Source organism: Abramis brama, assembly GCF_963993115.1.
Source record: "Abramis brama genome assembly, chromosome: 21".
In the NCBI taxonomy this organism is placed as follows: domain Eukaryota; kingdom Metazoa; phylum Chordata; class Actinopteri; order Cypriniformes; family Leuciscidae; genus Abramis; species Abramis brama.
Genome location: NC_139983.1, coordinates 26221751 through 26241786, shown reverse-complemented (window position 1 = coordinate 26241786; position 20036 = coordinate 26221751). Strand labels below are relative to the sequence as shown.

At 38.1% G+C, this 20036-nt stretch overlaps 3 protein-coding genes across 5 annotated transcripts in view; 1 reads left to right on the top strand and 2 right to left on the bottom strand.

Moving 5' to 3' along the window:
* Positions 1-509: 509 nt before the first annotated feature.
* Positions 510-3501, bottom strand: iah1 (isoamyl acetate hydrolyzing esterase 1 (putative)). The gene is made up of 6 exons (XM_084096112.1): positions 2934-3501; positions 2812-2864; positions 2574-2716; positions 2327-2488; positions 1538-1659; positions 510-1453 (listed from the first exon to the last, which is right to left on the bottom strand). The coding sequence occupies exons 1-6, from the start codon at positions 2994-2996 to the stop codon at positions 1280-1282; spliced, it is 717 nt and encodes a 238-aa protein (XP_083952238.1). The 5' UTR covers positions 2997-3501; the 3' UTR covers positions 510-1279.
* itgb1bp1 (integrin beta 1 binding protein 1) lies at positions 3486-10302 on the top strand. Its single transcript, XM_084096113.1, has 7 exons — positions 3486-3618; positions 5117-5246; positions 7213-7291; positions 7364-7494; positions 8713-8805; positions 9028-9177; positions 9707-10302. The coding sequence occupies exons 2-7, from the start codon at positions 5175-5177 to the stop codon at positions 9776-9778; spliced, it is 597 nt and encodes a 198-aa protein (XP_083952239.1). The 5' UTR covers positions 3486-3618; positions 5117-5174; the 3' UTR covers positions 9779-10302.
* Positions 10303-10466: 164 nt separating this feature from the next.
* The window catches only part of asap2a (ArfGAP with SH3 domain, ankyrin repeat and PH domain 2a), a 61439-nt gene continuing 51869 nt past the window's right edge, over positions 10467-20036 (bottom strand). For all 3 annotated transcript variants that reach the window (XM_084096109.1, XM_084096107.1, XM_084096108.1), the window contains 10 exons: positions 19692-19807; positions 19153-19220; positions 18942-19049; positions 18227-18455; positions 16459-16605; positions 14681-14801; positions 14247-14332; positions 14065-14144; positions 13792-13905; positions 10467-12911 (listed from right to left, as the gene is read on the bottom strand). In XM_084096109.1, coding sequence (XP_083952235.1) covers positions 12837-12911; positions 13792-13905; positions 14065-14144; positions 14247-14332; positions 14681-14801; positions 16459-16605; positions 18227-18455; positions 18942-19049; positions 19153-19220; positions 19692-19807 — 1144 coding nt within the window. In that variant the 3' untranslated portion in view covers positions 10467-12836. The remainder of the gene's footprint in view (positions 12912-13791; positions 13906-14064; positions 14145-14246; positions 14333-14680; positions 14802-16458; positions 16606-18226; positions 18456-18941; positions 19050-19152; positions 19221-19691; positions 19808-20036) is intronic.

The following is a 20036-nucleotide window of genomic DNA, read 5'->3' as shown; positions in this document are numbered from 1 at the left end:
AAATACATTAATTTGTGTTTTGAAGATGATCGTACGTCTTATGGGTTTGAAACAACATGAGGCTGAGTAAATGACAGAATTTTTTTTTTTGGGTGAACTATCCCTTTAACTTGTATTTAACCTGAAATATTCCTTTAATACAGTCAATATGTGCCTTGTAACTTGTAAAAAATTCTTGTATTCTCATTTATTTATACCTCATTACAAACACAAGCAGCAGGCCTCTATACGTGTCATCACACTTTTAATGTTGCACTGGTCGACTTGTTGACAAATCTCAAGTTATGCATGTTCTATGCCATATGTATATAAATTACTTGTATGTTTATGGGAACTGTAAGAGGAGATGCTATTTATAATGAGTTTTCTTGGCTTAATGATAGAAAGTGCACATGATGTTAAAAATGTTTTCATATATTTTAAGGCTTGTTCAGTTTAATATGTGCTCTCTACACTCTACAGCATCTCGTGTCATTTTAATATACCAGTATGAATATGTGAAACACTGATTACAGAGCCAGGGATGTGTATATTTCATAGATTTCATCTTTTTGCCACTAAAACGGATGTATAGACGTGACCAAAATCAGTCGATACTTTAGAAGTATTAGTATAGACTATTATGCCCCCACTGTGAATTATCAGACTATGACTATTAAAGTTGAGTTTTAACAACGTTTTCATGTGCCATAAGTCAATAGGCTAAATACATATTTTGTATTGTTTCTTATATTCCTGTATATAAAATCAGAAATAATTAAAACCTCTCACTAGAAATGTAAATCTACTATCCTTAAATGTGTTTCTGATGCTTGGTTGTTACATTTATTCCACATATTCTAGGGATATGAACCCACATGAATAAACTGCCTCTACACTGAAGTGTTTCAAATTATTTTATGGACCTAGGCTGAAAAAAATACATTGGAATTTTGCCAGGAGGTATAAAATGAAAGTGGTCATTGTCCCTACTAGAAGCTGTGTGTGTGTGTGTGTGTGTGTGTGTGTGTGTGTGTGTGTGTGTGTACGCCAGTAAATCAGTTGGCCTCACCAAAACTTTAATACTTCAGAAATCTGAATATTTTTTGGCAGAACATCAAACATAATCTGTGACATTTGTCATTTAACCTGCTTGAGTAACTCAAAATACTCCTTGTTTGCAAATAGGGCTGGCGGCTGCTCCTTCCACCATTTATGATTAGTGTATCCAAAAATGTTCTAATTTAAACCACAGGAACTAAATGGTGTTTAATCCGCTGTGCATCATGTGACCTGAGTTTTAATCACACAGTAGGCTGCTCTCAGGGCATTTTGGGTCCACATCCCCCCAGTAAGGCAGAATGAAGGGCAAGTCAGCCACTCGCCTCTCAAGAAGTGTCCATAAATGCTCTGCCACAAACTGGTTTCCTTTATCAGAAAGATGAAGTCCATCCGAAAGATACACTGAGAAATCCTGAGGGGGAAAACACATTTGTTTATATTCGTTATTTTCATTTCAGTGTTCATTCACAACAGTATGTGCCAGCATGTGCTTTACCTGTCCATCTTTTTGCATGAGTGTCCAGAGATCCAGAACATCCACACCAGACTGTCCTGCAGCCTGAACACAGGCCTGCGCATACTGACCAGCCACAGAGTTCAACCGATTCAAAGCTGAACCTGATGAAAATCATATTCAATGTGTGTGTGAGAGACACTTTGTAATTAAATACTAGATTATTGCTTGCTACACAGTCTATATGACCAAATGTTTTTTTGTTTTTTTTATGGAATGAGAAACGGCATGCAATATGCAGCGATACAAGTTTCATATGTTTTGCATGTTCAATTAAGTGATCTGGATATTTTGCATTTTTAATACTGTACAAGATTCGAGTAAAACGTATTAACTGGTGTGCAATTGCATAATTCAAGATACAGATGCTAAAAATGTGGCTGATATTACTTCCATGTCGGTATGAAAATAAGGGGGATGCATGGTAAACTTGTTTAAATGAATGAATTACCCTTTTCACCATTTACAATAAAACTAGAAAAGTTGCATGTACAAAATTTGACAGTTGTTGCACAATTACAATAGAATATATGATTCCATTTACAGCTAAAACACCTGGTGCACGTTCTTTATTAATGATTTTTGGAAGCAGAGTATTTTTGCTGAAGTTTTTGTAGAATAAGTATACTTCACTGTCTACATTTGTTAAGTGTACAACAGTACACTGTATCCCACAATGCAAAACACTCAATTTACACTAAGCACTGAATTTACTGCTCCAGCATTCAGTACACTAGTATTGAACACGACCTAAAGTCAGGAGTGTGTCACCTTTTAGCAAGCACTCTTTCTCCCAGGCGGCTTCTTGAAGTGGTGGTGGTGTGATGAAGATGATCTTGTCACTAGACACTCCTATAGACACCAGATATCTGACAATGTCCTTCAAATTCTCGGAGAACTCCTGGAGATGCACGTGCTGCGCGGGGTTCTTGTCTGTAAACAAAAACTATTGTGAGTCTCCTAAATCACCGCCGCTGTTGTTTAGCAATGATGCACAACACACGTGACATGGTCTTACCTTCCAAAGCACAATCATTGGCGCCAAAGAAAACAGTAACAGCCGCAATAGGAGCATCAGAAACGGGCACAATGCGAGGAAGCACAATCTTAGCCCACCTTGTGTTGTATCCCGACAAGCCCCTGTTTACCACGTCGCATTTTCTAATAAATCAAAGAAATGATAAAATCATCATATGCATCATTGTGTGAATACAATGATGCATATCCGTGTGTTGTCATGAACTCTCTAACGTTACCTCTCGAGTTTATGTGAGATTTCACATCCCCATCCGTTCGCTTGAAAGGCAAACTGAAACAAAAACAATGCATGTTACAGTAAGTATTAAAACTTAAATGGCACAGTGACTCAAAATGTTACCTGTGTTATTGAGTCGCCGAAGAGAATGATTTGGGGCCATACAACTTTCTTCAAAGTCGACATTGTAACAGCAACACCTGACGACTTTACAATGAATTCACCTCAGACTGCGAGGAAGAAGCAGCGAGGAATTAGCGGTGCTTCGTTCGTAAATGATTCGGAGTTCAAATCTTTGAATCATTTTCTTCCACGTACTGAATCATTTCTCGTTCACTGAACTCAACGGCGGCTCTGAACTGTGTCACAGTAGAAGCGCGTGACTCTGTCTTCAGAACTGCTTACTGTTTAATAAGTAAATACATAATACAGTTACTACTGTGTTATTCCGTCCATTCTAAATGTAGCCACATACGAATTTATTAATTAATTTATTAATTAATACAGCTTATAGTTAGTAAGTTGATGTTCTGTCCATTCTTAATTCATTAGCCACTTGCCACTTAAAAATATTAGTATGTGCAGTGTTTTTAGTAAGTACAAGTAAGTTGATATTCATTCCAAACTTAGCCATCTACTACCGTGCGTCCCCTTTAAGAGGTGCAGGGTGGAGCCATACAGGAAGTGAAGTGTCAACGCACGTCTCGCCAAAGCAGAGAGAGAGAGAGAGCTACCGACCGCCGCTTTGATGAACCATATTAATAATTATTACAGCCCTACACTGCTGCATATTGATCTCAAAATAGAGGTATGCCCAGTGTGCTTGTTTACCAAGTTCATATTATCCATAGTTATTTATAGAAATGCCAATAAACGACCAAATAACAGCCCTTTGCGTTTGCATTAATCAAGTTAGACGTGGGTCAGGGGTGCTGCTGAATGTTTATCCTAGCAACGGGTTTCCGTTATTTTCAAAGGGGTTTTCATTAACATTGTGATCGCGGAGAGCTCGTGTCTATTAGTAATCACACACCACGAGCTAGTGCGCGAGCCGAGCGCCTCTCTGTAGATTACTAGAAAGTTACCCAAAGTTTAGCACCATTGTTTTATAGGGGCGTGGGCTCATCTCGAACCCCGAGAACATGTTTGTCCATGCTGTTTCTTAAACTCGTATAAAGGCAGTATTGATATGTAGCGTTATAAGTGTATCTGAACAGAAATACTACGTAAGGAACCTAACGTTAATTGTTCATTACGCTGAGACGGCACTTAATTTACACTCTTGACTCATAACGTTAGTTATTTGATTCGAAGTCAGTCTTGAGTGTGAATATTATAAAACGATTAATTTAAATGAACATTTTTGAACTGATTCATTGGAATGAATCAAACTTTCCAACACATTAATAATTAGATAATTACAGTATCATGTTATAAAATTATGAGAATTATTTTTATCAATTTTTTTTTTTTGATTTCAAGGCTTGAAAAGTCATTAAAATGTTTTGTTTATCTTTAATTCTCTGTTTAATTCTAATTATAGTCTCTAAAATATTATATTGGCTATATATTGCACGTTATCTTCAGTGTTAGAGTCATTTGTAACTTACCAGCTTTACAGAAAACCACTACGGGTGTGATTTTGATTAATTTAAAGGTACACTATGTAACTTTTGTTTTATGTAACAACACTACATGCATTTTGTGGAAGGACATTGTTTTGGTTGTGCTTGTGCTTTGGTTGTGCAGATGAATATGATTCTTCCTCATAGAGAAAGAGAGAGAGATTATCCCACTACTCATAAATTATTTACTACTAGGTTTAAGAGAGATAACCAGTTTAGATTGAAAGAATCTCAGGCTAACTAGCGAAAGACGTTACTGTAGTTATACCCATTAATAGACACTTCATTGAAAATACCAGCACAGCGCCACAACAACCATAATGAAATGACCCTTCACAATAGATAATGCTTTACAATGCTTGAACTCTGTTAGAGAGCTACATATGGCAATTTATGATGTTTAATAAAATACCTTACTCACCTGTTGAGTAATAAAAACAGCATCTCCGCGTTGCTTTTACAACGTTTCAAATCCCTCGGTTCTCGCCATCTCCGAAAAGCCAGGCCAATGTTGATTCTCATTTTATCACGAGCTCTGTCTTGTTCTCTTTTGCCAGCAGACTCTCTTCTCACGTTTTGGAACAAGGATTGATGGTGTTTTGACCCATTATTTGAAATTTTGAAAAAATAAAACTGCATAGTCTACCTTTAAATGGTGCTAAAGCTGATAAATCTCCTCAGACTCTGCTGCCATCTGCTGGTAAGCTGGAGAACTGCAGCACTGGCGTCATGGTGAAGGATGTTTCGAAAGGTCAAGAAGCGCCACAGCAGCAGCAGCTCCCAGAGCAGTGAGGTCAGCACTAAGAGCAAGGTCAGTTCACCAGAAGTAATCAAGTACACACGTCATAAACTAAATGTTGGCTGAATCTCCATTTGCACATTTCTGCTAGGCAGGCACGTGCACACATAGACATCAAAGGGGGCTTGAGCACCTGCCCTTTTTATTCCTGGAGAGAAAGTGCCCTTTTTTCTGGGGTGCTTTTTTTTTTTTTTTTTTTTTTTTAAATAATATATATTTCTGTTTGCGCACAGCTTCCCTGTCAAACAAATATATTTTTTGAAGAATAGTATATCTAAATATCAGGTCAGGAGTTCTGAAGCGCTCCCTCTCCCTCTCCCCCGATTGTTAAACCCGATTGTATTGCTTCCGCTAAAGAAAATAGTACGCTCCGTCTCTACGGTTAGAATCCTGTGAGTCCATAGCAACGCTCTGTTTTTCATGGCAACGGTCTGTTATACTCCGCACAGCGGTCTGTTATCAAGAAATAACAGACCGCATTCTACATTGGAATTCAACCAAGCCATGTAATAAAATAAGCTAATAAAATAAGCATATATCACCACCAGGTGATATGCTTTAGTTATTTTGTTTATCCTATTTACCTGCATTGCCCTGTTAATTAGATGCAAATGTGTGCATTTGAACTAGTTGACGCCTAATTTGCATACAGAACATCCCCAGTTAATGACTTACATCAAGAGTCTTTCCCCCTGAAATTTAGAAATCTAAATTGGTGAATTTAGAAGAAATCTACAGATGCAAACAGATGGAGGATACACTCTAAAAAATGTAGTAAATCTGAGTAACTGCATCTGGTACATTAATAAATAAAACTGAGTAGAAATAAGTAAACATTAAACATTCAAAATAACAATATTTATAAATTAACTTTTTATTTATGAGTAATTTAACTTTTTTTTATTTCCTCTAAACCTTTATAAAATAGTATTCCATACAACCACAAATACATACTTGACATGGGCTTTTATTGAATTTTTACTCAATTATTTTGGGAAGTTTAATTTTAAAGTGTTATGTATTCCAAAATAATTAAAACGATGTAGTGCCTTGTGCAAAAATAAACAAATTATTAGTAAAACACGCCCCTCTGCTTGATGCAGTTATTTAGGTTATAAATAAGTGCCATCTGAAATTTCCTTATAATGATCATTTTTATCAAGCTTGTATGTTTATGTTCACTTATTTCACATTACTGGCAATGAAAATTACCTATTAATTGTAATTTAAGTTAAATTACTGAACTTGAAAAAAAATACTTATTTTAGAAGAAAATTTCAGATGGCACTTAGAGGCTTTTGCATCTGAACTATTCATATATACTTGAAACTAGTAGCATAGAAAATGTTTTCAAAACATGCACATTGTGGAATGGTTTCCTTTGCTGCTCTATAAACCTAGTGAATACTAAGGAGACCATGGTTTCTGTGTGAACGGATTATTTTGTAGACATCTTTTGAAAATGAAACAATTGCGTGAGTTTGAGGAAGATAAAATTAATTAACTTTTTTAATAAATTTTTTAAAAAGGAAGTCAGAGTTGCGTTAATATATATACTTTTTTGTTTAAAAAAAAACAAAAAAAAACGTAATTATGAGAAGTGCCCTTTATTTCACTTGAGCCCCTGCCCCTCAAAATGTCTGTGCACGTCCCTGCTGCTAGGTATAGAAAGCACATACTGCATTAGTTATGCTAAATGACATACTTTTTTAACTATGAATTGAACCAGTATGCCTGTACTACAATATAATAAAATGGCAGCTTCATAACAGAGAGTGCAGCGAAAGAGGTCTTGGCCAGTATTAGCTCATAAGGCATGCATGGATTCATACTACAAAAATCCTTAATAAAAAAGTACAATATGCTATGATTTGGGACCTAATAATTTACAAAAGAGTGAATTGGGATTCAGTAATTCTGTCTGCTGAGTTCTGTATACCACAAAGTTCATTATAAACTGTAATTTCCCTTTTTTCAGTCAGTAGATTCCAGTTTGGGAGGCCTGTCTAGGTCAAGCACAGTCGCCAGTCTTGATACAGACTCCACCAAGAGCTCAGGTTAGTCTTTTAGAAACGCATGCTTGTATATTTTTGACTCCGTAAGAGTTCCTGACCTTGTTGACCCTTCAGGTAACGCTGTGTCTGACACGTGTGCTGAGTTCAGAGTCAAGTATGTGGGAGCCATCGAGAAGCTGCAGTTTAAGATGAGCAAAACCCTCCAGGAGCCTCTAGACCTGATCAACTTCATCGATGCAGCTCAGGTAAGGATCTACAGAAGGGGAAGGTGTAACCCCCTTAAAGGTGCAGTGAGTGATTTCTGAGGAACACTGTTTGATATTTGAAATCACCCCAAACAAACACAGCCCTCCCTTCATTGCTCCGCCCCCAAAATGCACAAACACTCGATGCAAGAGTGGAGGTCTCTTTATTCCAGCTGAAGCAAAGCAAAATAATTATTTTATGAAAAATAAAGCAAAGATGACGAACAAACTGCAAGGAAGAACAAAAAATGAATACAGTACACAAGACTATGTACAAGCAAGAGTATGTTGACAGTCACCAGCAGCTCACCAGCTTCAGACAAACAATGACACTCAAAACTGTCCTGTTACTGTAGTTTACATTACAACAGCATACCTTGGTTCTGTGAAACATAGCAAAACCAATGTTACTCCATTCTACGTATGGTGCTGAAAAAATGCATCCTTGGCGTCAGTTTTCAGGCCTTAGGTCTCTCCTGTGCTGGAAAGCTTTTCCAATATTACCGCAGGTCCTAAAACTCTCGCCTGATCAAAAGCCTTCTATTTCCAGTGATATTCCTCTGACCTTTTCTCTTTTGCAATCTCTATTTTTACACTCAAATCTCCCTCTTGCTCACTCTTCTCTCTCCTCCCCCATCATGAGTGGCCACGCCCCCTACTGCTGATTGGCTACAATTTTGTTGTGACGCTCGGTCTGATCCATTTTCAACAGTGTTTCTCAGGCCCCGTTTACACGTACATGGTTATTTTGAAAAACGGAGACATTTCCCTTCGTTTGCACCCTTCGTTTACACGCAAACGGAGGATTCGCCAATGAAACCGATTCTTTCTAAAAACTCCGGCCAGAGTGGAGATTTTGAAAATCTTCGTTTGCACGTTTGCATGTAAACAGAGAAAAACGGAGTTTTAGGCAGCGACGTCACGGAATGTGACCATTTTCGGGATTCTGATTGGCTAAGGTGGGCTTGAGCTTCTCGTTACACTGCCACCTACAGGTTTGGCATGCTCTTGACAGCATATACACAGGTTCGTGTGCACGATGTTATTTTTGAAAACGAAGAGGGGAGAAATGTCCGTTTATGAAAATAGCCATCCACGTGTAAACGTAGCCTCAGATATCTTCTCAGACCTCTAATCTAGCGAACTGGATTTAAAAAAGCTTTTTTTTTTTTTGTCTGAAGCTGTTTAAAAACCTAATCTTATGTATTCACTTTAAAGCAAGATGGAAAACTGCCGTTTGTGCCTGGAGATGAGGAAATGATTCTGGGAGTGTCCAAGTATGGAGTTAAAGTGGCCTCATTAGACCAGTGTGTGAGTTGTTTTTAACTGTTAATATGAGAGATTTGGCTCTTTTTCTTTTTACACGAAATAAAGGAGCATGTTGAGAGAAGCTTGAAATTCATGTTCACAAAAAATAATGTGGAACTGCACGTCTTGAAACCGAACATCTATCTACACCACTATGAAATACATGATTTCAGTGTAATGGCATGGCTGGGTATCTGATTTGTTATTGATTCTCTCTTTTCTCAGGATGTGCTTCACCGTCACCCACTCTACCTGATTGTGCGTATGCTTTGCTATGATGATGGTCTGGGTGCTGGAAAGAACCTGCTCGCACTGAAGACCACTGATGCCAAGCAACATGACTGCAGCATCTGGGTGTATCAGTGCAGTAATGCGGTAAGACCTGAAAACAGGAAGTGTTTCTGAAAGCATATAAAGACCTGATAATGTAGCAGAAATATTTAGTATTTAAGTATTTGCTCTAAAACGGCTTGAAATTCTTATTTTATTTTATTTTAAATTGAAGGAACCATAATCTAGAACAAAAAGCTACTCTATTTAAAATTCATTCCTGTGATGCAAAGCTGAATTTTCAGCATCATCACTCAAGTCTTCAGTGTCGCATGATCCTTCAGAAATCATTTAATATGCTGATTTGGTGCTCAAGAAACATTTCTTATCAATGTTGAAAACAGTTATTCTGCTCAAAGCTTGGGTAGACCGTTTCGGGGAGTCTAGCAATAGCAAGCTAGCTTTAAAAAAAAAAAAAAAAAAAAGCACCCTTCAGAGCGATACCTCCTCCAAAACACATGAACGTGCACAGCCCGATCAGAGTCTGCAAAGTGTCAAGTGTTCAGTGTGGTAGTGTACATTGAAAACTCTGCTATATTCTGTAGCTTTAACACATAATTTTTGTGCTCTGCAGGAACAAGCCCAGGCCATCTGTAAAGTCCTGTCCACCTCTTTCGACTGTGCTCTGGCCTCAGAGAAGTCCTGAGGAGTGCTGGGAACGCTCTGTTCTTCCACCCTCACTGGTTCCTTTAGCAGGAGGAGGAAGTCAGTCTGTTTGTGGAAGGTGCCCTTTTTAAACAGATATGCTGGAATTTGTCTCACTTTGATTAATGTTAGTACAGCTGTTCGGTCTTCTCAACCACGTTTACACCATATTCATTCATCTTACCCAACATCCTCTTCTCCTAACAACCCCAACCCAAAAGTCCAAGTTCGGACTGCGTCTATTTTTGTAACCTAATTTAATCTTATTTAATGTAAATATACAACAACCTCAGAGCACATTTCCCACTATGGGCCAGTGAATCCGTGATTTCTTGGGCTCTAGTGGGATTTGTGTTAAGCGTGGTACATTAATGTCAGTGGAACACAAAGATGCTGTAAAACCCAAACCCCCTGCACCCTGTATCCTGCACTTCTGAACATGCCCGTCTTCTGTCGTCCTCCAGTGTCCTGGTCCAAGTGGGATCGGATCAGTTAATACGGTACAATAAATCAATGCGAATGTAATGTGGAGTTTCTTCTCGTGTTTTTTTTCCTCATCCCCAGTAGATGGCAGTGCTCTTTAACCTATTGAGTTATGGACCTCTTTATTAACCCATCAGGAGGTTATTGTCCTTTTATCTGGCAGTTTCACTTAATCTACCTGAATAATGCAACACATGAACAAGAAATGAATTCATGTTTTTTTTTTTTATTCCAGTTTTCCCATTTATTTGTACATATATGCATATATTTATATATTAGCAACAATGACGTTTATGGTAAACGGATGAATAGAGGTTGTTTTCATCTTAGTTAAAAGTGTACGGTAACAGTCTTATCTAACAAAACGCCAGTCATTATCAGTTTAGCTCTCTGTTTACAATTAAATATGCACAAAGCAAAGTCTACATTTATTTACAATCACAGCCGGCCAGAACGCAGGATAATTACATCCCGTCACTGCCTGAGTTACAGGTCACTCTGGTCCGAGCTCAATCAAGACTAACATGACTGTAATTAAAAGTTACATAACAGACTCTATTAAGTTGCTCTGCAACCACATCAAACACTCATGACATTAAAAACGCTCCTGCACACAATTACTGATGGATGAGCAATTCAAAGCTTTAGAAAGGATTAAGAGAAGTGTTGGGAGGGAAATATGACATGGGGGATTTTAATTTCCCCTGGAATACAGTTGCTGAGTTATTACTGGTACAGGGAACACCCATCTGGTCAACCAAATCAGGGCACATCCTGGTTGGTGGAAATGCATAATTCATATCTCAAACTGACACCTTGGAATCTGTTAAAAATGACAAGGTTTTAGTGCTCTCAAGCTGAAAACTATTCAGTGTGTGTTCATGTTCTACACACTGAAGGAAGGCAAGAGCTTCACCCAAAAATGAAAATACTGTCATCATTTGCTCACCTTCGTGCCATTTTAAACCTGTGTGACTTTCTATCTAGCCATGAAAAATTTGAAGAATGGCAAGATTGCTTTTTCCAAAATGGCGACAAACCTGTCAAGCTTTCAAAAAAAGACAAGGAAATTGTAAATGTGGTCCATGAGACACATGCACTGCATTCCAAGTACACTGAACCCATATGTTGACTACAACAGACAAATTAAAATTGTGTTTTTCAAATATGACACGTGTCAGGTTTGATTTTTAGCGAATAACAATGTCTTTCCAATCCAAACCTGTATGACTTTTTTTCTGTGAAACACAAAAGTTATTTTGAGAAATTTCCATGTTCTTCAAAATATCTTCTTTTGTTAAGTTACACAGGTTTGGAACGACATGAGGATGTGTAAATGACAGAATTTTCCTTTGAATATTGGGTTCCTCACGCAGTTACAATAAGGCTTCAGAAGACTTTGAATATAGCAAATTAATCTTATGGACCACTTTCATAGTGCCTAACATTAACAGTCCCCATTTTGAAAAAGCACTCTACACATTCTGCAGTACTTGTTCTTTTTGCACAGTTTGAAAGAACACAAGGGTGAGTTAATGACTGAATTTTTCAAGAAAGAACGAGCCAGTTGAGAAATGACAGCGTTCCACAGGCCTCTCAAGGCAAACTGCCTACACACTGAAGGAAGATCTGCAAAAGATCATTAAAATCAATAAGAGCATCTAAATCAAGACCACAGAAGGACAGCTCAGAATTATAAATATCTATACAGAAATAAACCTTCTTGATGCTCTTCACTGGCTCCTTTCCTCTCCCTGGAGGCCACCGAATGTTCACGAAGACTGTCACAGCGCTCAAATCTCCCAGAAGGTACAGAGTCAAGATTTCTTTCATTCAGTCTTCCTGTTCCCAGTCCCTTAGCCAGAACAAAAGCGCTCTTACGTCTGTCTGTTTCTCCATCTCTCTCATCCACAGTGCACTTCAGATATTTCCCAGGTGTGAGCGGTGGAACGCCTATTTATACACTCAGCACTGGGGCAGGTAGCGTGAAAATGGGGACATCGGAGCTCCCCCTCCTAGGGGCAGACGGCTCTCGTAGCATATTCCTGGCTTAGCACCATTGACGAAGCTATCTTTCCCAACCGAGTCCTCAAAAGTCAGTGATTCTCAGAGTATCCTTCTGCCTTTCCTTGCCAGACATGGAATGTGGGCAAATAAGACTATATTCACAGATAATGTGTACTGTACTTCAAAACATTACACTATTTATTGTGTCTAAAAAGAATAAGGATGTGAATGATCTCGGACTAAAACCTTCATCTTGGTGACATTCTTCTCAGCATTGTGGTCATGATAAATTAAGTCAAAAGTGCATTTATTGCAACAAACTGTCGTTCTGCAACATATCTAGGCCACAAACTTAAAAACTAAAGAAAAAAACAAAAGCCCAGGAAGTTTGTTATATTCCAGTGACTGCTCAAGCCGGGTGAGAGCAGGGATTAGTGGAAGCTCAGAGAGGACACAAGCCTCATGACAAAGGGAATAGCGATGATGATGATGATGATGGTTAGTGAGGGGACACAGAGGCAGAGAAGTGCCGTCATCCGTCCAGCTCAGTGTCCGTGATCTCCGGCCCTTCAGTCCATAATGAATTGCACGAAGGTGACAGGAAACGCTCCTCTTCTCATTGGCTCTCCCTCAATGTGGCCCAGCTACAAAACAATCAAGAGAAAGTGTGTTAGAAATGTTCCTAAAATTGCACACAGTGCTGAGAGATAGGCTTTTTTGTGTGTCATTATACCAATACAACAGATAAAGCTGATTTAACCAGTGTTGTAATTTTTGTTAATATAAATAAGGCTGAAATAAAATTATCAATATTAGATGAAACATGTAAACTTAAAATTACATAATTGAAAATTAGAAATGTTGAAAAGTTGAAGTACTAAAATTAAAAATGAAGAAAAATATATCAAATAAAAATTAAAGCTAGACAGTAAAAGCACATGAAACTACTGAAATAATAAAAGAAAATGATTTCAAAATTGTAATAAATATCTTAATGGTATATAATTAATACTAAAATAACACTGGATTCATTTTTTTTCACTTTAAAATGTTTCACTTTTCACCAAAAACCTGGCCTATACATGTTTTATTACACAAATTATATTAGTGTTGATCTGAGTAATAAAAATGTGCGACGCTACGTGTAATAAAACAACAACAAGTGAGGTGTAAATGCAGTTTGAACCCACTGAAGCACATTTATTCATATGTAAATACCACTGAAGTCACACAGGAACACAGAGATTTGGGGATTTGGCTGTACCATTGATGAGCCTCCAAGGAGAATGAATGACTAAACACAGCCAGTGGAAACGCAGGCGATTGGCTGAATACACACTACTTGTTTTCCAGCAAGAGACCCTGAACCAGGCCGCGGCCCTCAGTGAGTTTACTTATTAACAACCAGCCAGTAATAGAAAGGGAAATACAGTCAACTCACTTTTCCTCTCTGGTTCTCTCTCTCATACCACTGCTACTATATAAAGTGAGTGAAGTCTAGTGTGCAGCAGTCAGGATACTCACCCACCACTCCTGGTCCTCCTCACCATCCACCACGATGACCTCTCCCTCAGAGAACGTCAGCTCGTCTGGATTATCAGCCACACAGTTATACATGGCCTTCACACGCTTCGGCTTCTGCTTGCCACACACCGATCAGGTTTGGAAACACAAGAACATGTCACTTAGCATCTCATACACAGTAAATATGTTATGTAAATATGGCATATTAGGCGGTATCCATCATGAATTCACTTGATTCACATGTCTGGAATTTCCTCTAGTGGTTAAACATACCAGGTAGGTTTTCCTGGGCATGTGGGTAGCGGGCAGAGTTTGACCAATGGTGTTTTGGGGGCCTCCAGGAACTTCTTTAGCTGTTTATAAAAATAAAAAAAAACAGGAAATGACATCACTGTCAGAATTGCCTATTCAATACAATAATGGCCGCAAGCCTTTTATTAAAACAATCAACTTACAGTTAACATGGTTTCTCTGACATCTACCTGGTCTCTCGATGGATCCAGAGCGCATCAGTGTGCTTTTACTGACAGTTTTGTCCGCGCTGCAACCAACAAAAAGAAGAGATGTGAATATTGTGTTCAGTTCTTGTAATATTGAGACTCAGGTCATGCTCAGATGAGCGCCCTACTTGTGTCGTCCTCTGGCACTGTGTGCGTGAATGAGGACTTGAATAGGAATTAATGACCTGGTAAATCAGAAAGTTCCCTATGGGTATTTTCCACCTCTGCTTCCAGATAAGGACACGCTCACCAAACACTGGAGAAAGTTCCACTGAAGGACTAGCGGCTAACCGCAGCTATAATGAGTCTGTGTTGTCCTATAGGGCAGGACTGTCAGAGTAAAGGGCATATGTGTGTGCATGTGGTCATGGGTTATTTAGTATTCTGACCTTGTAGCCCGGTTGATGTTCTGACCAGGAGGACCGTGTCCAGGTTTGGGTTGTATATTCTTGGCCTCCATCATACTGGCAGTTTTAGTCATAGGAGGGGGAGCACCACTGGGCACAAGAACTGCAGAGACCATCAAATAGATGCAATTATGTTAAACATTATGTTAAACATAAACAACTCACAATTACAACAAAAAAAAGCATAGACGTTTCAATATTTTATGTTTGACAATATTGGTAGCAGGGTTTTCCTTGATTTCTGTAAAGATATATTTTTATATTAAAAAAGTCACACTTTAGTTCAAGGTCCAATTATTAACTACGACCTCAATAAACTCTGAATTACTGCTTATTAATAGTAAGGTAGTTGTTAAGTTTATAGGATTAATTCGAAAATTCTACATTTCTGTAATCCACAATATGTATATATTGTCATTATTTTTAATAACTATTTGCCTTTGTTTTGTGATTGTCTTTGTCTTGTTTTTAAAGGTTAAGAATATTTACGTTTTATTTTATTGCCTGTTTGCAAATACGAAAAGTATAAATCGAAAGAAATATATATATTTTAATATTTTGTTTTAATATTTTATGAATTTCTATTTATTTTATTGGCAAGGAAACTACAATTCCTAAATTTCCAAATATATATATAGTTTTTCCTTTATGGCCTGTACAGACAAAACTTATATATCGAGGGCTTGGAGCCAGAGGGGCGTAAGTGGCAAATACTCAACTCGTGAGTCATCATGATATATTAAATTACAGCGTATTGCGCATAATCTGCGCATATCTGGATAACTTAAACATACATGTCACTACGCATAGTTAGTCTGATTTATTAAAAAAAATTATTTTTATTTTTTTGGCTAGTAGAAGTTCTGAATGGCTGGTAACTTAAAAATTGAGTAGCCAAATTGGCCAGTGAGAGAAAAAGTTAATTTCAAACCCTATATATATATATAGTATAGTATTAGTATACTTAAAAATACTAATATTAAGTATACTTGTTGGCTTTGTAGTTTTTATATATTTATATATAGTTGATAAAAAAAAAAAAAAACATTATATATATATATAAATATAAATATATATATATATATATATATATATATATATATATATATATATATATATATATATACACACACACACACACACACATTTAAAATATTATTATTAAATAGTCTTAAATAGGCTTTTTTTAGTTTAAAATATAGTTTATGTATAGCTGATTAAATATTGTAAAGCAGAGCATAACTAGAGTCACTGTAATAATAATGATATATAAATAATAAAACATTTAAAATATTCTGATATTAAATTGGCTTTTATAAGTCTTTACTTTAAAAGACAATTTTTCGATATCTCATGCTATTTCAAACAGTTAAAAGTAACTTTTTGACCCTGAATTAAGAGAACAAAAAGACAGATCTGAGCATATACTGATCTTTAAATCCCCGAACAGACATGAATTGAATGAAAGAGAATGACAGCGAGCTTGTCCTGAAGACCAGAATTTTTGAAGCCTGATACCTGGTATTGGTTCATGAAAATCAATTAGGCTATGTGATTAGACAAACTCAACTCACAAACACAGCATAACCTAATTAATATTCATACGTTTAGACACCACCATGACATCTCAACCAGCTGATCCAGGATCAATCAAAGAACAATCTGACTCCAATCTAATCTTAACACAAAGCACCACATGAAACAGAAGCGCTCTGCCTCGAGCAAAAGTTCATCCACTCATTCATGTACAGCCAACTCACGGGAAGTGGATGTGACCCGTAAGGGGGGTGCTGGGGGGTGCATGTTGGGGGGGTCAGAGGAAGATCTCTGCCTGCCAGTCAGATCTAGGGAGCCAGGCTTCCAACCGGGCGATCCCTGAGCCATTCCAGCAAGACCAGACGGCTGTACTGTGGGAAGGAGAAGAGAAGACGAAAAATAGATTAAATGTGAGATGAAAAGAGAGGACAGCGCCAGACCTGCAGAGATCCATTATGCATCTAATTCCATTAGTGTCTTTAAGAAAACCGCTCATTGTGAAGTATGTACCAGAGGAACTCAAACTATGGGATTCACTTCAAAGCCTCACTCATCTTGTTCTAACACAGAAATCAGTGTCTTTTTTTTATCCAAGTGAAAATCTAACAGACAAATTCCACCAATCTCCTGTTTACTGGCATCTCCCTTATGTCATCTTAACAGACCTTTAAGTCCTTATGAACATTTCTGAAAGCGTTTGATAGACGGCCAGCGTTTGAGCTCATAACGGCTCCCTGTCCAGAGACTTTGGGAGTGCACATATAGGTCAGAATCTTCACACGGCCGTTGCCATGGAGCTCTGCAGTGTAACTGGGTGAGGGTGAGAATACAAGAACAAGTCAAAGAGATTTCTGCCATTTTAAGACCTGACATTTGTGAGGCTAAAAATACAGCAGCCAGATGTGGCCTGAATGTGATCAAACTGAATTAGTGACTCGTAGAATCATTTGCTTTTTGTGTATGTTTAGTATATTTTTCATTTACAATTATAAATATTAACAAAGTGGATCCAGCAATGATTTAAAAAAAAAAGTAGGTCAAATGTATGCTAGACATTTTATATACACTAACCGGCCACATTATTAGGTACACCTATTCAACTGCCCGTTAACACAAATATCTAATCCAGCAACTCAAAGCATGTAGACATGGTCAAGACGATCTGCTGAAGTTCAAACTGTGAAGTGTCAGAATGGGGAAGAAACTTGATTTAAGTGACTTTAAACGTGGCATGGTTGTTGTTTGGGCTGGTCTGAGTATTTCAGAAACTGATCTACTGGGATTTTCACTCACAACATCTAAGGTTTACAGAGAATGGTCAGAAAAAGAGAACATATCCAGTGAGTGGCAGTTCTGTGGGTTAAAATGCATTTCTGATGCCAGAGGTCAGAGGAGAATGGCCAGATTGGTTCAGCTGATAGAAAGGCAACAGTAACTCAAATAACCACTCGTTACAACCTAGGTCTGCAGAAGAGCATCTCTGAACACACAACACACTGAACCTTGAAGCAGAACGACTACAGCAGCTGAACACATACCAGGTGCCACTCCTGTCAGCTAATAACAGGAAACTGAGGTACAATTCACACTGGCTCACCAAAATGGGATAGTAGAAAAAAAACGCCTGGTCTGGTTCAGAATTTCGAGTAAACAACATGATAGCATGGATATTTCCGGCAGGATAATGCACCATGTCACAAAGCTCAAATCATCTCAAACTGGTTTCTTGAACATGACAATGAGTTCACTATACTCAAAGAGCTTGCACAGTCACCAGATCTCAATCAGGATATTCACATCATTGAAGTGCAGCCGACAAATCTGCAGCAACTGCGTGATGCCATCAAGTCAATATGGACAAAAATCTCTGAGGAATGTTTCCAGCAGCTTGTTGAATCTATGCCACAAAGAATTAAGGCAGTTCTGAAGGCAAAGGTCTTTTTCTTCTCTCAATCAGTGTTTTTTCTTTTATCTGAGTGAAATGTAAAGTACCTAAATTTCGGGGTGGTAGAGGTGGAGCAGAGGTGGACATGGTGACCGGTGAGTTGGTGTTGATAATGGTCCCATAGGTCTCGTTGTTGACCAGGTTGGGCACGAACCGCTGCTTGTCTTTGACCATGTCTCGAGCGTCTCGTGCCAGGCTGGCCGGACTGGGCTGAAGGGAGTTACTGCCCGGTGTGTAGCAGCTGATGGGCCTCTCGTCCCGCCGGTGAGGACTGGACTGTAGACACAAAGGTCATAAGTGGGACTGGGTAAACATTGACTATTAAGAAAAAAAAAAGAAAGAAAAAAAAAAATCACAACAAAGATTTTGCAAGCAAAACAAAAATTAATCAACATTTTAACTATTGAGATGATTACAAAGCACTTATTATTTGGTCAATTTAATATTTGGACATTAGCAAAATATGTTATTTGAAATGCGGAATCAGTTCAAACTATCTAAGCAAACTTATTAAAAATAATCCAATATAATTCTTTATTGTGTTAATTTAGTTAAAACAGCATTGAACACATGACTTGATTTTTACTATATTTTAATCTACTCTGCCACAATAACTATTTGATTGAAAATTAAATATTACTAAATATGTACACACACTAAATTAGGCATTAGCTAATACTAAATATCTACACATATACACACAAATATATTAGTCAAGCAAAATCTAACCAAAATACTTCTCCTTAATGAGTTTTTCCTCACCTTCTCATCCAGATCTTCATCACTCTCGTCCAGGTCTTCATGCTGAAGTCTCCACTCGTACTCCACATGCACATGAGCATTGAACTTCCCTGCAAGTGCCTGGTTCAGCTAAAAGAGAGACAAGCATACCATAAACAACATCTTACCATCTAGGCCAGTTATCTCGCATATTAAACTACAAGAACTTTGTATGTACAACATGACAGCTCACCAGTTCCTCACACTGCAGGTGTTTGAGTCGCCTGGCGATGTCAAGCGGGGTCTCGCCAGCCTCATTAGCTAAACATACACAGAAACACATTTCAAGAGGAGGAGACACTGGTTTGATACATTTTAGAAAGTACCACAGTCGCCAAGCCGGAAAGAATGAGGTTCCCAACACATTCTGTACTCTTGGCTTCCTGTGCTGAATTTGACTTTACAGACAAGACAAAGCCAAGTCGATCCAGACAGCTTGCTCACAAAAGACACTGGCAGAGATCTGAGAGAGGAGATTCCCTGGCACAGATTCACCCACCCACAGACATACACACGCAGAACCGCTAGGCCACATATCCCATTCCCATTCTTGGTGGACAGATTGTTAATAACAGAACAACAGAATTACAAATCACCACACTAACTTTTCCCAGCAGTCAAAATAAGGACCCTGGGAATCCTTAGAGACATCATGAAAGGGATCCCGTCAAAATGTCACACCCAAACTTCCTGTTTCAACAGGGACTACAGGAGATTTGGTTTGCTGCATACCGATGTCTATAGAGGCTTTTCCTCTCAGCAGAAGTTTGAGACACTCGCTGTTGTCCGTCAGGCAGCAGTAATGCAGCGCTGTACTTCCTTTAGCCGTTTGCTTATCCAAGTTTAAACTGAGGGGAGAAACACACAATTTTGCCTTTTTAGAAAACATTAAATCTCAATTTTCCATTCCAGGCACAGCTATAATTGCCTCTTTAACATTCAAAACCAGCACTTTTAAACAGCTTTGGTCAAATCAATGACAAAAAAGGCCGTTCATTCAGATTTAGCTGGGTAGCATCAGTCAGCACTTGGTCAGCAAAGAAGGGAAATAAACTCGGGAAAGGTGTTTTCCAGCCT